The following is a 15361-nucleotide window of genomic DNA, read 5'->3' as shown; positions in this document are numbered from 1 at the left end:
AGAACCCAGAACTGTGTCTATGGCTGCCTCATGTGCCTGTGGGTGGGCTGATTTGCTCACAGCCTACTTCCCCACAAGAACAGTACAACTCCTGCTTGCCCCGGCTTGGTCCCCAGTGCCGTCTCTGACTTCACCCCTCGTCACAAGCCATCCCCAAGGTGTGGTCACCTGCCCTGGCTGGCTGGCCTCCAGGCTCCCCGACAAAGCCCACGGGGGCTAGGGGCTGGCCTCCCCATTCCCTGCAGACCACCCCTTAGTGGTGCTGGGCACTGTGGCCATCACACTCCTCCCTCCCTGACCCTGACTCAGCTTCCTGGCTTCTTGTCAGCCCAGGGGCCTCAGTTCACCCTTCTCTGGGAAGCCTTTAAGACGCCTTTCTGGTCACTGCAGCGTGGCCTTGCGTCATGTTCTGTCCCCGTCTGTGCCGTGTCCTTCAGGACTGTGGTGAGGATGGCAGGCTTAGGGCCCTGCACCAGGGAGTGCACTTTAAATGACAGAGATGATGCGAGGGCCACGGTTCTCCAGGGCAGGCCTCTGCATCCTGTCCCCCCACGAGTCTGTCTCCCGTGTGTTCACTGGGGTTCGCTTGGGCTGCACATACAAGGAAGTTGGTGGCTGAGTGGCCACGGGCAGGGACTCACCACATTTGCCGTCCTGGAGCACCTGGCCAGTGCCACACGTCCCTAGCCCCTCCAGGGCCTTGGCTGAGCGCTGGGCCACCTCGTACTCAGTGCCTGAGATCTGCACGTAGAACTGCTGTCGGTTGATGGACTTGCGCAGGGTTTTGATGGCGGCCTGCAGGCTCTGCTCGGCTCGCTTCCGCACACAATCGGCTTCGCAGGTGTCTGGTGGGAGAGACCATGTGAGAGGGTAACGCGGCCAGGTGAGCCTCCACCTTCTCCAGAAGGCTCCCTGTGCCAGACCCTGCCCCGGGTGGGCCTGTCGGACCCCTCAGCCATCTGCACAGCAGCCCTGGGGCGAGTCCCCACAGGCAGTTGGGGAGACTGAGGATCTGCCCAAGGCCCGACGCAGATATGAGTACAGACCAGGCCTGTGTCCGCTGCCACATGTCATCCAGGGCACCACTCACTGCGTGGGAGCTCAGACACTCTTGAGGACTGTGACTGAGCCCAGAGCAGTGTCCAACTCTCTGTCTTGAATCCAGGATGCCCCGAGGTCTGGCTCCGCCCACCTTGCCAGCCTCAGCCCCAATGCCCCAACACTGTTAGTGTCACCTCCAGCTGCCCTGCCCTCCTCTTACACCCTACCCTCCGACCTCTCTGCCTTTGTCCGTTCTATTCCCTCTGCCTGAATGCCTTTCCTTGCCACCTCTTCTACCCCATTAACTTTTTTTTTTTTTTTTTGGTACTGGGAATTGAACCCAGCGGTGCTTTACTATTGAGCCAGTCCTTTTTATTTTGGATTTTGAGACACAGTCTTATTAAGTTGCTAAGGGTCTTGCTAAGTTGCTGAGGCTGGCCTCAAATTGTAATCCTCCTACCTCAGCCTCCTGAGTCACTGGGATCACAAGTATGCATGTAAACTTTGATTTCAAACTGATTCAAATTCAAATGTCACCTTTCCTGAAAGCCTTCCTGAGCCCTGCACTTGGGAGTCACCTTAGCTCCACACCCTGCTTGTTCCCATACCCCCACTACTCAGGGTGTCACCTGGCTCTGGGCAGCTAATAGGCCTGTCTGCCTCCCTGCAGCTGGGAGCATTGCCAGGGCAGGGGCCATGGCTGGTCTCTTTTTCCACGGTGTCTACGCCCAGGTCAGGCATACACTGAATACATTTGCTGACCACTCTCACCTCCTTGGCCTCAGTCCAACACCAAGAGGAACATGCTGGTGTGAAGCAGCCAGCACCACCAGCCTCTCAGGAAGCTGGGAGTCAGTCCGTGGCGTGACCATTCTGGGGGCTGCACACATTTCCCCTTCCAGCCCCAGCCAGGGCAGGAGGGTGGGAGTGTGGCCGTCTGTCTCCGGGGCTCTCTGAGCCGCCTCTTCCATGCTGGACAGGGCCTTCCCCCTGCCAGCCTCTCACCAGCCTCTGCTACCTGTGGTCCTGGCCTGGGGGTGGAGGACCCCCATCCTGCCCTGCAGCTGCTCCTCAGGTCCTTGCAGCCATCAGAGAACTCTTCACCCACCTGAGGCCTCTTCCATCTTTATCTCCACCTCAAACTCTGCAGTGACATGGGACACCTCCTTGGATGGGGACTTGCGGCCGCGGCGTCTCTTCTTGGAGGAGTCGCACTTGAGGGTCAGGAACGTCACGTGGCAGTTTTCTGACAAGGATGGGAACACTATGGCAATCCCAGCCCTGTGCACAGCCTGCACTGGATTGCCCCTTGCAGGGCCCTCCGTGCCCAATAGCAGGGACAGACGGGGAGCGGAGCTGCAGCAGGCCAGGCTGCTGGGGCCTCATGCAGGAACCAGCCCTCCGAGCCACCACAGCGCCGCCAGAAGAGGTGCCCCTCTTGCACAGGCCAAGCTGCTGCACCTGTTCAGGCGGCTGAGGGTGTGGCCAGTGCCCCAGTCAGGCCTGTCGATGCAGAGCATTTAGACCAGTTTCAGAAGGAGTCTCGTGGAACTAGAGCTGGAAGCTCCCGGCTGGGCCCTTCTTGGAAAGCTTGTTCTCTGCTAGCCCTCAACCTGGAAGTCCTTCTTGGTCACACTCTCTCGAGAAAGAACTACTGAGTAAAACCTGCAGCTCCTTCAATTAGGAACAACCAGGCTACGTAGAAAGGCCTTTCTGGGTGCATGTGTCACTTAACCCTGGTGTGGCAGAGACAGTGGCCCTCAGGATGCTGGGTATTTCCCACTCAATGTAAGGGGCCAGGGGTGGGGGCGGCAAGGTGGAGGGCCACAGATGGGATGCTTAGAAATCCACCCTGCTGGACTCTGGGCCCCAGTCCCAGGCTTGGGGGTTCCTCCACCACCCCTGGGTCACCTACTCACCCAGCAGTGGTTGCCGTGGGGTCTCCTTTGCTCGCTCCCGGCTACGGGGCCGGAGGTGGCATTTGGCATCTCTGATCTTGAAGCGGGCCTTCTGCTTGATGGGGGCACTGGAGGCATCTGGAAAAAGCCCAAATTCTCTCCTATGGCAAGGAAGTGGTGGGGACGGGGACTGCCACAGAATGAGTCTACCTGGGGTTGGGGTGGGTCTGGGTGTGGGCAACTCTGTCCCATGGCCCTCCCAGGGCCTGGGGAACCTCCCCTGCCCCACTCCCTCCTCTCCCTGCAAGGCCCGAAAGGGTGAAATCAGGGACAGTGGGTCGAGCTCAAGCCCAGGGGCATCTGGCCAGAGTCTTCTGCAGAGGGGAAGGATTCCCAGCCTCCGCCTGTCTCATGGCCAAGGCCCGAGTTGTGGCTGGAGATTTTAGAAAGCAGGCAGAAGGGAAGAGGGGAGCAAGAAAAGGAAGTACCATGGAGACCAGAACTGCAGAGTCCTTCAGAGAGCAGATCCCAGCTCTCTGGACTCAACAGTCCTGCGCTCCAACAGGCTCCGAATCACGCCTTTTACACCCTCTGCGCACCGGAGTACGCCCCCGCCACTCTGACAGCAAGGATCAAAAAAGCGCTGGGGATACCCTCTCCCACGCTGAACAGAGGCTGCTGGGCAGGGCTGGTCCCAAGGGAGGGAGCACGATGTGCCTGGCACCCCTCAGGCAGCGTTTGAGGCGGGGCTGCCCACCGAGTCATTCAGGAGAGGCCACACACTCCCCGAAAATAGAGCCTGAGATCTGTACACACAGAAGCACTTTGAAGTCACTCAGCTACTGCTACTACGACCTCAGATCCAAAAAGCCAGTGCCCCTGGGCTGGAACTCGACCTTCAGGCTGCTGGCATCTAGGTCCAGGCCTGCCTTGTCTCCAGTACCCTGAGCCAGGCCTGGAAGGACCCAGACTGGGAAACTCTCCCCTGGGGCTGTGTCCCTCCCTCCCCATGTCCCTCTCCACATACCAGAGAGTCAAGGGGCCACCTAGGTGTGCAAAGTGTGGACAGTCAGGGGCTACCTGAGCAGCCAGGTCCGGTGCCAGAGCTGGTGCCATTGCGTTTCTGTAGTGTCCTGCCCTGGAGACCCGGAACACCACAGCTCAGGACGTAGCTGTTTTCTGAGTCTGTGGAGAGGCCAGTGGGTGAGGTGGGCCTGCGTGCACCTCCCTTCCAGGGCCTCAGATTCTCGAGGCCTCCAAGAGGTTGCTGAACAAGAAGGTCAGGACTGACCGGTAAGTCAGTCTATTTCTGCCACATGCACACAGGTAAGTGGCCAGGCAGGAAGAAGCCTAGACCTATGGAGGCCCAAACAGTTGCCCAGGGGCACTGTGACCAGGGCTCCCTCATCCCTGGTGGGGCTCTTTCCCAGAGAGTTGCAGAGATCAGGACCTTGACCCAAGGAAGAAGCCCCCCACCAGTACATCCTTTCCCTGGGACCACCTGGGTTACCTGGCACGAAGAGGGTGTGGGCTGGGCAGGAAAGAAGGCAGCTCTCCACACTGCCCACCTTGCTGCAGGACAGATGGGCCTGGGCAGAGGCCTGGGCTCGGGAAAGGCACCTGCCTGTCTCTGAGGAGAAGGAAGACAGAGAGGGCCTGAGAGGCCAGGGTGGAGGCTTCCTAAGGCTGACAGGGCCCCGAGCAGGGGTCTTCCAAAGCTCTTCCTCACAGGGCCAGACTGTCTTGGTGGGAAGGAGCTCAGAGGTGGCAGTGTCCAGTTCCATTTGGCCAGGTTGGACGCTAGCCTCAGAGAGCTGACCTAGTGCGTCAGACACTGGTTCCAGCTGTCTGTGAGGTGGCTCACACCCATTCCCAGAGGAAGTTTCCAGGGACAGGGATGGGCCCTCAGGACAGCGCCTGTCTGGGGAGAGGGGCAGCTACAAATGAACATGGGCTTCCTGGCCTGGAGGCACAGGATGGGGCAGCCCAACACACCCCTTGGGTGTCTAAAGATGTCCACAGCAGCTCTTCACAACTTCCTGAGGGTTTGTTTGAAAAAGTCCCCAGATTCCTAGGAAAAGACCGGTAGTTCCAAGCCACCTGCAACATCAACATCAGAACTGATCTGGCAGACATCTCATGGTGAGTGAGTGACAAGTGGCCCTGAAAGCCAGATCATAAGAGCGTCCCACAGTGAGTCAGTCACCAGATGGAGCCACATGCTCTCTGCAGCTGGCACAGGCCATACTCATATAAGACTCACGGACCTGATCCTGATACTGCCAAATCTGGCTTTCCCCTCGGGACACTCGGCATCTTGCTGGAAACGCAGCCCTCGCTTGCTTAAGCAGTCAATTCTGTCTGCCTGTTTAAGGTACCAATGGTGATCTCCTGCTTTGGCAATTATGGAGGCTCCTCCCAGATGTCCCCTGGGGTCCTGTGGAGCCTTGGGCCTGCAGATGCCACCCTTCAGAGAGGCTTCTGGGGGAGTGCAGCTCAACAAGGGATGACCTGCTGTGCCTTAAGTGCTCACACTTGTTGATGTTGTCACATAGAGCTCTGAGTTTTTATTTTTATTTTTTTTGTACTGCTGGGGATACCCACTGAGCTACAGCCCCAGCCCTCAAAGAGATCTCTTCGGTTTGGAGTGCATGGCTGCCCCATGTTCCCCTGCTTTGTTCCACCTGTCCTGTGCTCCTGGGGGAGGAGACAGAGATGTGGCCCTGCTCGCTTCCACCCCAGTGCAAGGTGGCCCCCAAGGCCAACGGTCAGAGGCATATTCACCAAAGTCGACAAGGTGGGCCTTCCTGATAAGAGCAGCATCCTTACAAATTTAGACTGTAACCCCAACTCTGCTTGGTCAGTAAATGGAAAACTGCCCTCTGCTGGCTGCCACAAAACCCAGGCACTACCTCCACACCACCTGGGAGCAACGCGGGTCATGATGGCAGCTTCTGCCACCTCAGAATGATAAGCTGATGTGCGTAGCAGGAGCTCCAGAAAGGCAGGAGGCAACGCCCTCTTTCCATAGTCAGCTCGGCCCCAGCTTCCTCCCCATCTTCTGAATCCCCCTTCTTCCAGCTCCACTTCTGCCAACCCTCCCTCTCTCCCTCTGCTCCGGACCCTGACCTTTTCTCAACAAGCCCTTCTTCCCTAAGGTTTAGCTCAGGAAAGGAAGAACCACACTGTACAGAATTCCACTAGAACAGTTCACCCATAAACCAGAGTTACCATGTTGAAATTCAAGCGTGGCCACAAGCCGAGTGCTACAAAGGGTCAATTAAATTCTGAACCGCAGGAGATGGACAAGCGTTTGCTTCAGAATGCAGGATTATTATTATTTTTTTTTTGGATAATTATTGGCCTAAGTGATCAGATCTGTGCCCATGACACTAATAATTCATTTAATTATTAGTATCTTGGATTGGAAAAAAAGATGAAAAGCAGCAAACAATAGAGTACAAGGGGAAGATTTAAACACCTAGCCTAGATGAGCATAATCAGAAAAACAGCCTTAAGAGAAGCAGAAAAACAGGGACTACTGCACACAAGGCTGCTTTGGAAGGCTTTCCCTTAAGAAAAAGTTGAATAAAGAAAAAAATTATAAACAAAGTAAATATGACTCAACTGGTGACTTGAAATGCAGACTTTACACTTGCCAATGATATTTTGAGCAGACTCAAAAGCAAAATAAAGGGAGTTTTGTCCTTTCTTTTGCAGATGGGTATGCCTGAGATAAGGGGGTGAGTTGGGAAATAAGTTGGAATGGGAAATTGCCAATTTAAATAATCCCCAACATGTGACTGAACATTTTATGTTTGTTTGTTTTGTTTTTGAGGTACCAGGGATTGAACCCAGAGGTGCTTAACCACTGAGGCACACCTCCAGCCATTTTTAAATTTTTCAGACAGGGTCTTGCTAAGTTGCAAAGGGCCTCACTAACTTTTGGAGGCTGGCCTTGAACTTTGAGCCTCCTGCCTTAGGCTCCTGAGTCGCTGTGATTACAGGCATGCACCACTGTGCCTGGCATGGCTGAATATTTTCAAGGAGTCTGAGAAAGTAAATAATGAAACAAACAAACAAACAAAACCTCTCATGTTCCTCCAAATGAAAACATCTGGTTTCCAAAGTGCTCTGTTCCTAAAGAATCCAGAGCCTGGGGATAAGAGCACCTGTGGCTGATGTGAGCACGGGGTCCTGGACTCTCGGCTTGTGAGCACTGTCAGGCTGCACAGTCCACACACAAAGCTGCCCAAGTATCCTGCATGCTCTGCTGGGCTTACAATGGCTGCAAATTCCATGCCCTTTCCCTGGGCCATTTCTTAGCCTTGTGTTTGCAGCCTTTGAAGGATGAGGTAACATAGGCCCCCGTGGGATGCAAATCCCCGCGTGGCACCACTCTCCTGGACCCCTCCCAGTCGTTCCTGCAGGACTCAGGGCAGGGGAGCAAACGAGCACCACTCCTGGGTGTGGGTAGTGAGGTCCTTGTGCCTTACCCAGGAGGCTGTGACCTGTGCCGGCACCCACGAAACAGAAGCCAGCCTGCTGACCCAGCAAGGTCCCAGGCCTGAGTCCACCGCCCACAATTACGCTTGGCAGTGCTGCAGAGCACTGAGCCCCTCCAGGACGGTTTGGAGTTGGCTGAAAAGCAAGAGGGAAGCAAAAAGTGCTTCAACCTCAAAGTAAGAAGGCCTGTTGGTGTCAGCACCGTGAAGGGCATGGGTGGGCACAGTGAAGGGATGTGGTGGGGAGGTGTGGGATGACAGCAGAAAACCCAAGGCTTCAAGGGAGCTTGCAGACGGCTTGAGGGGCTGGGCACTGAGTCGCTGAGGTTTACTAAAACCATTCAAGTCGTGGGACTTTCTAAACCCTCCACTGTCCCAAGATCCAGCCTGTAACTGTTCCTCTGGAACCTTTATCTGAAGACACTCGCCCTTTCTTTGGGATAAAGGTTCCCAATACAGCAGGGAGGGGTCTATTCAGCCACTGGAACTGCCAGGAAAAGCACACAGAAGTCCCAAATAATTCTTTTGCACATGACTGAATTAGAGCTGACAGGAACCTCAATGGACACACACTGTTCAGATCTGAAAACAGAATCCCTGAGGCAAAAGCTCCTACGACCCCAGTGGAGCAATAGGAAGAGAGCAGAGGAAGAGTCCAGAGTGAGCACTTCCACGTCCCCCTCAACTCTTCTGCATGAAACACCACGGTTAGGCCCTGCTTGGAGTGTGGACGCAACAAGATGGTGAGCATTGGTGGCATACATGTCCCCTGGACCCAGCAGCCAGGGCATGTTCTTCCTGCCTCAGAGCAACTGCAGCATTACTGAAACCAGCGGGCCATCCTCAGCTCTTGAGCTAGGATTATCCTTTCACCCCAGGGTGCCACTTGCACTGTGTTCTCTAGGGAACTGAAAACACCCGTTATTTTCTTCTGCTAGTCATTAATTATGGGGTCTGGGGACTCCTTCTTCCATCTTGCATTTTGAGCAGCTCTCTTACCTCTCCCCTGAGGGCCAAGCTCAGGGAGTACCATGTTGGTACTACAGAAGTGCTCATATCTGGAACGGATCCTTTGGGCACTCTACAACAAATCCCAACTTAGTATTGTTATTGCTAGGACTTATCGTAGAGGTGAACAGAGCCAAAAATTCATATGGAAATTCAAGGGAAGTTCAGGAACAGTTAAACTGATCTTGAGCATCAAATACAAAGCTGGAGGACACACTTCCTAATTCAAAGACCTAGTATAACGACAAAATAATCCAGAGAGTGGGTATTAGCACTCAGACGGACATAGATCAATGGCATAGAATTGGGATCCAAAAATAAGCCCACATGCTTGTGATCAATTGATTTTGACAAGGATGCCATGACTATTCAGTAGGGGGAAAGAATGGTCTTTTCAACAAATGGCGTTGCCATGATTGTCTAGCCGCACAGGTAAGCTGACATTTTCCCATCTCCCTTACACCATGTTGAAAATCATCTCAAAATGGACCAAAGACCTAACTGTGAGACGTAAAGCTATTAAGTTCTTAGACGAAGACATAGGTTTAAATTTTTGGGACCCTGAGTTAGGGATTGGGTTTTAGAAGTGACACAAACATAAGCAACCAAGGAAAAATAAGTTGATTTCAAGAACATTAACACTTTTGTGACTCAAAGGACACTGTCGAGAAAATGAAAAGATTACTCAGAATGTAAGAAAATCTTCTATCTAATGCTACTAATAAAAACAAAAGTCAGAAAACAAAATGAAGAGAGATAATACCAGGCTGAATGTGCAAGAATTTGGAATCAAGCCCAAGGCTCTGGTGGCCCAACTGTGTCTCTCTAGGCATGTGATACTGCTAACAATAAAAGGGTGGCTTTGGAACACTAGAACACAGAGGTTTACTGTCTGTAACTGAAACCCTGAGGCCCAAGACAAAAGAGCTAATCGTTAAGAGAAATGGTCCCAGAGGCTGCTCTGCCTGGGCCAGGCTGGGCCCCTGGTCCCACCAGGCCACCTCACATAGAGGGCTACTAACATCTTCCCTGGGTGAACATACCCAGGAGGACAAACTGGCTGTGCTACTAGACAATGCTGCTGAGAGACTCCCAGGGTAACAGAGGAAATGACTAGTTCATGACCATCTGTGACCAGAATGACCCTGGGTAACCCTAATGCTGAGGAACCCTTGAGCCTTCCCCATGGACTTCATGGTTGTCAGCAGGTACTTGTAACAGCTGCTCATTTTCTGAATGAACTGAAACAGTCTCTTCTGCAAACAACACCAGCATTCACAGGGGCTAGCACATTAGGCTTGGTCTTCCTTGTGTGGGATATTCCAACTTCTTTATTTAGTAATATGCAGGCACATTTTACTGGGTGAGTTATTCGCAAATTACTCAGAAATGCCACTGTTTTTATTACCCCTACTCTTTTGGAAGACCAGGAATGAATTTTCCAGAACTGTAAAGTTACCATTTAAAGGTCTTACCTTGAGGTTCTTCAGAAAACTCTCAAGAGAAGACACTGCACAGAAGTTTTGCTACCCAAGATGATCAGAACAGGCCTCTGGCACACCAAGAAGATGGCTCTCTCCAAAGACCATGGGGAAGACTTCTCTTAGATATTTGCAACTGCTGATTCCCATGCCCTCCCTGGTAGTAGACTGCTGTTCTTTAGCTTGGATCACGTTTTCCCACCTTGTGGATTTGAGGTTTTATGCTTTGACTTGACCCACCGTGTTTTCCTTACAGACAACAGCCTACCTAGATCTAGCCTTTACTGGGATCACTACTCATCCTGTCAATCAGCCTTCCCAAGCTATTGTAGTGTAGCCAATTTGAAAACTGATATAAAGTATGTTCCACAAGCCTGTTAATAATATTTGTCGTGGTTTGGACATGACATGTGCCCCAAAAGCTCCTGTTCATTCAGAAATGTTCAGAGGTGAAATGATTGGATTGTGAGAGCTGTAACCTAATCATTCCATCCCAGGGTGAATGGAAAGACTGCATGGTAGCTGTAGGCGGGTGGGGTGTGGCTCGAGGAGGAAGGGTGTGTGTGTGGGTGCCCTGGAAGTACGCATCTGCCCTGTGGCCCCTTCCCTGTCTCTCCTGCTTCCTGACACCACTACAAGCTGAGCCCCTTTTCTCTGCCCTACCCTTCCTCTATGATGTGCTGCCTCACCTTGGGTCCAAAGCCAAGGAGTCAGCTGATTATGGACTGAGACCTCTGAAAACATGAGCCCCAAGTAAACTTTTCCTCCTCCAAGTTGTACTTGTTGGGTATTTTGGTCGCAGGAACACAAAAATTGACTACAACAGAAATTAGTACTGGAAATGGGGCCATTGTTGTGACTAACCTGACACATGATTTTTGAAGACTTTGGACTGGTTGGCAGGGGGAATTTTGAAAAGGTTAGAGATGCAAGTTGAAAAGCCTTAGAATGTTGTAAGTGGAGCTTAATGGGTGATTCTGATGGGAGCTCAGTTAACAGGATTGGCCTTAGGAATGCAGACAGTGAGCATGAAGTTTCAGAGGAAAATGAGGACTCTATGGGAAATGGGACTAGAGGCCACTCATGTGTCAAAGAACTTGGCTACATTTGGCTCATGTCCTGAGACTTTCCTGTGAGGCTGAGTTTAAAGGTGATGGACTAGTTAATCTGGTGGAGAAAATTTCAAGGCAGCACAGCATTCAATCTGTGTCATGAACATTGCTGGCAGCTTTAGCCAGGTTTACTAGGAGAAATGGGAGCAATAAACAGGGTTAAAGAATTTTAAAAATTTGTAGTTTGGCCAGAAAAGTACATGTAAAACTGGGGCCAAGGAAGGTGCTTATTGAAGAGATTATAGCCCCTAAAGACATGCTAAGTACTTTGATTTTTGTCTCAGATGAGAAAAGATGGTGTAAGGGCATCACAGGAATTCACAGGACCACACTCATTGCAGGCTCAAGGGTCTAGAGGAGGAAAATTCCTTTGAGAAGAGATCAGGGGTGTGTGCTACTCACACAGGGGAGCCTTGGAAGATGTTTTACCAGGCTAAGCTGTGCAGGCACTCAGAGGCTGCTGCAGCCACAATTCCAGGGGCCCAGGTATTGCCTGAGTGATCTTGGCATCATCCACATGTTGCTGGGTCTACAGGAATGCACCATGCTAAAGTTAAGGGGTCACGAAGCTTCCATTGAGATTTTGAAGTAAGGCCTGGGAGGCCATGCAAAGTGTAGCAAAGTCAGAGTCCTTGTGGGCTGCTCCCGAGAGGGTGATGTGTCAAGTGTGATGGTGAACCTGAAGCTGGAAAGAAGACCTTGAGAATTAAGAAATGCCAGTAACGTGGATTGTCTGCTGACAAAAGCTACTGGCTGTGTAACAGGCTAAAAGGGAGCCCATGTGCACTGCCAGCAGGCCAAAAGGGTGAAGCTGCCCGAGTCCTTTTGAGAGCATGTTTTATAGCCAAGTGTCCTTGGTGCTGTATGTGGAGTTAGGGGCCCTGTTTGCCCAGCTGGGTTTTAGTCTTACTTTGGCCCCATCCTTTCTTTTCTTTTTTTAAAATTTTTCTTTTAGTTGTAGATGGACATAATAACCTTTATTTTATGTGGTGCTGGGGATCGAACCCAGTGCCTCAAGCATGCTAGGCAAGCACTCTACCACTGAGCCACAACCCCAGCCCCACCCCCATCCTTTCTTTCTATGTCCCTGTTCCTTCCTCTTGGAACAGGAATGTTTCCTCTGTGCCACTGTATATTGAATATATGCTGTTTTTGATTTTTTAATGTATATTTTTTAGTTGTTGATGAACCTTTATTTTATTTTATGTGCAGTGCTGAGAATTGAACTCAGTGACTCATACTAGTCAGCAGCTGCCAAGGCGGCTGTCGACCCACTCTTCCCTTTGTAACAGCACAAACCATGCTCCTCAGACTGACATCACCTCTCCCCGCCCTGCAGCCAATGTTCCCTGCCCCCACCAAACAGTTCTTTCCCCAAACTCTACACAAAACCAGCAGTTTGCTCAACTCAGTGAGACACTGTCTAAACAGGGTAAGTGATAAATCCAGCCTTTAGATTTCAGATATCTAGTGATGGTCTCCAGTCTTTAATATGCTCATTCACTCATTCAACAAATGTTTGCTTGGTGTCTGGGGATGCCAGACTCTGTTTCAGGTCCTGGGATATAGCAGTGACTAGCACAAGAGAAAAAAACCCATTCAACTGTGCAGAACTTCTGTTCTAGTGAGGACAGACAGGTGGACACAAGCTCACACTAGCCTATACAATACAATTATTGGCTGGTAGTTCCAAGAGCAATGGGACAACAGGAGAGCAGAAGGCCAGGGGACCAGAGTGGGTCAGAGGCGGCTGGGCTGTTTGCTGTGGAGGGTGGTTAGGTTGTCCTGCTGAGCAGACACCACAGCAAGGGCCAGTGAGGGGCTGGGGGAGCCCTCCAGGCCAACAGGAGACCAGCACAGGTTTCCTTCCAAGGTGGGGTGAGAGCAGCATGGGGGTTGGCTGCCACTGGGTGAGGCTGGCATGGAGCAAATGAGGGGGAGGTGACTTGACAAACTGTGGTTTTGAGTGAAGGGAAGAAGGGGTTGCTGGAGGCATCTGAGCATAGAGGGACCTCCTGCTTTGGAGTCATAGGATTGCTCTGTCTGGGGACATCAGAGTGTGGCGGGGCAGGGGGTCAGAGAGCAAAGCCCAGGGGGGGCAGGCCACAGTGCATATAGGCCCTGGCTGGCAGGCAGTGAGAAGTATTTGTGGAACAAATTAGTTGGGGTCATCTAGAGCTCAGCCTAGAGGCCCCCTGGTGCCAGGGCAGCCATGCGGAACACAGGAGCTGCAGTGGAGCTGGGAGCTGGGCGGGAGGAGGCTGGCAAACAGGCAGGCGCCCTCTCCCTGGTCCAGGCTCCAATGCTGCCACACTTGTGTGACCCACGCCTGCGCCCTCAGCTTCCCAGCAGGATGGGGGGAGCTGGGCAAGGTAGGCCAACACTCCCTCTGCCCAAGTTTCCAGCACCTAGGCACCCCCTGGCCCCTGGCTGTCACTGATCTCTTGCTTGGCCCTTCCCCCTGTACCTGGCTCTCACCTCTTGGTAAGGCTCACTCCCATCAGCCACACTGACCTGGCACAGGACCACTGCCGAGCCCAGGGCCCAAAGGAAGAGCCCGCTCCCTTCCTCCCGACCCCTCCCCACCCTCCCCCAGCCCTGCCACCACTCACCCACACAGTCCTTCCTGTTCCAGTGGAGCCGACTCCCAGGGGGGCAGACACACTCATAGCTGCCCTTGGTGTTGACGCAGCCCTGGTCACAGCTGCCGTTGTTCATGCTGCACTCGTCCACATCTGGAAGAACAGATGGGAGTAAGGGCAGGAGGGGAGCCTGGATCAGCCAGCTCAGGCCACATCCTTGGGGCTGGGGGGTCAAGGAGTCAGGGCAAGAGGGCTGAGAAGCTACTGACCACACCCCTGCCTGACACCATCTTTTGATGCAGACACGTAGCTGAACATCACACTCACACACACACACACACACACACACACACACGGATATCCTCCTGGACATCCAAATGCACCCCTTCTCCAGGGACCTGGCTGAGGAGGTGGCACACAATTAAAGGTTCAATCCAGCCTGGTGGGGCTGGGAGCCAGCACTGGCCCAGTGATCGTGAGGCCTGATCTCACCAGGGGACTGTACAAGCCCCTTCCCAGCCTCAGTTTCCCACTTGCACAGTAGGCACCAGGGTAAAAGCAGCACTGCCAAGGCCCTTCCTCCTCTGACTAAATCTCCTGCTGGTGCTGGGCAGCAGGGGTAGACCTGCTCTGTTACACTCAGCCTATCTGCACACCAGTGAGCAGAAGCCCCAGAAAGCCCTCGGTTCACCTCTGGCCCCTAAATATATCTAGAACCTTCTCTGCAGCCCTGTGCCCTGCCTTACTCCTCAAGCTCCCAGCCTGGGGCCTCTCCCCAAGGCACCCTGGAGTCCACGCTCCTTTCCACATGGTAGCCAGAGCGTCTGGTTACGTAACCTGGTCCTGTTATTGCCCTGCGTAAGCCCTCTGAAGGTGTCTCATCACAGGGGGAACAGGACCTCAAGTCCCCTCTGGGCTCACAGAGCCCTATGCTGTCCAGGCCAGCACCTCCCTGCCTGCTCCCCACCTCGCACCCTCAGCCCCAGGGCTCGAGCCGCATTGCTGCCTCTGCCCCTCAGCCTTGGGACTTCAGAAAACACTGATCCCTCTGGGGATCAGTGACACCTCTTCTCAGCCCACACATTTCTCCTTTGGGGTCCCCATGGTCTTGACACTGCTCTTCTCTGTCATTGCCTCTCTCCCACTAGAACACACTGTGGGAGTTTCTGTGTGGGCCACCCCCTGCTGGACTGGGGTTCTCCAGTAGGTGCAGTTTTTAGGCTTTTGCCTTTAAACTGGCACCAGTGTGGCACCCAGCAGGTACCCACTGGCCTTCCTGCCTCCCTGTTCCTCTGGCTTCCCCTGATCTGCCCGTGGCTAAGCCCTTTCCCAGCAGTGTCAAGGTCAGGGTGTGGGGTACAGTGCAGGTAGCTGTGCAGTCAGGTGCATGCCTCAAAGGGCAGGTGGCCCTGGCAGGTGGGCTGCAGACCTCCGCAGTGGGTCGTCCCATAGAGTGTGTAGCCGTGGTGGCACAGGCACTGGAAGCTGCCCGGGGAGTTGATGCAGATGTGGTCGCAGGTCCGCTCGAAGGAGCACTCGTCGATGTCTGTGTGGCCACAAGGAGACAATATGGGGGAGTGTTTCAGCACTTGGTGGGTGGGCATGGCCCGTCACAAATAGCCACATGACATGCATCTGTGCGTGGACAGTCCCTGGGTGCTGAGGCTCAGTGCAGAGCCAGCCCTCAGCAAATGTCAGACTCTCATTGCTGCTTGACGTTCCACTGAGCCGCCA

At 53.2% G+C, this 15361-nt stretch overlaps 1 protein-coding gene across 4 annotated transcripts in view; it reads right to left on the bottom strand.

Moving 5' to 3' along the window:
* Scube1 (signal peptide, CUB domain and EGF like domain containing 1) overlaps positions 1–15361 on the bottom strand; it is a 128557-nt gene that overhangs the window by 16134 nt on the left and 97062 nt on the right. For all 4 annotated transcript variants that reach the window (XM_015501751.2, XM_048803020.1, XM_048803021.1 and 1 more), the window contains 7 exons: positions 15057–15173; positions 13658–13780; positions 4450–4569; positions 4020–4124; positions 2961–3077; positions 2150–2287; positions 642–845 (listed from right to left, as the gene is read on the bottom strand). In XM_015501751.2, coding sequence (XP_015357237.2) covers positions 642–845; positions 2150–2287; positions 2961–3077; positions 4020–4124; positions 4450–4569; positions 13658–13780; positions 15057–15173 — 924 coding nt within the window. The remainder of the gene's footprint in view (positions 1–641; positions 846–2149; positions 2288–2960; positions 3078–4019; positions 4125–4449; positions 4570–13657; positions 13781–15056; positions 15174–15361) is intronic.

Source organism: Marmota marmota, unplaced genomic scaffold (assembly GCF_001458135.2).
Source record: "Marmota marmota marmota unplaced genomic scaffold, marMar, whole genome shotgun sequence".
In the NCBI taxonomy this organism is placed as follows: Eukaryota; Metazoa; Chordata; class Mammalia; order Rodentia; family Sciuridae; genus Marmota; species Marmota marmota.
Note: the sequence above shows the minus strand (reverse complement) of the source record. Positions and strands in the feature narration are given on the sequence as shown.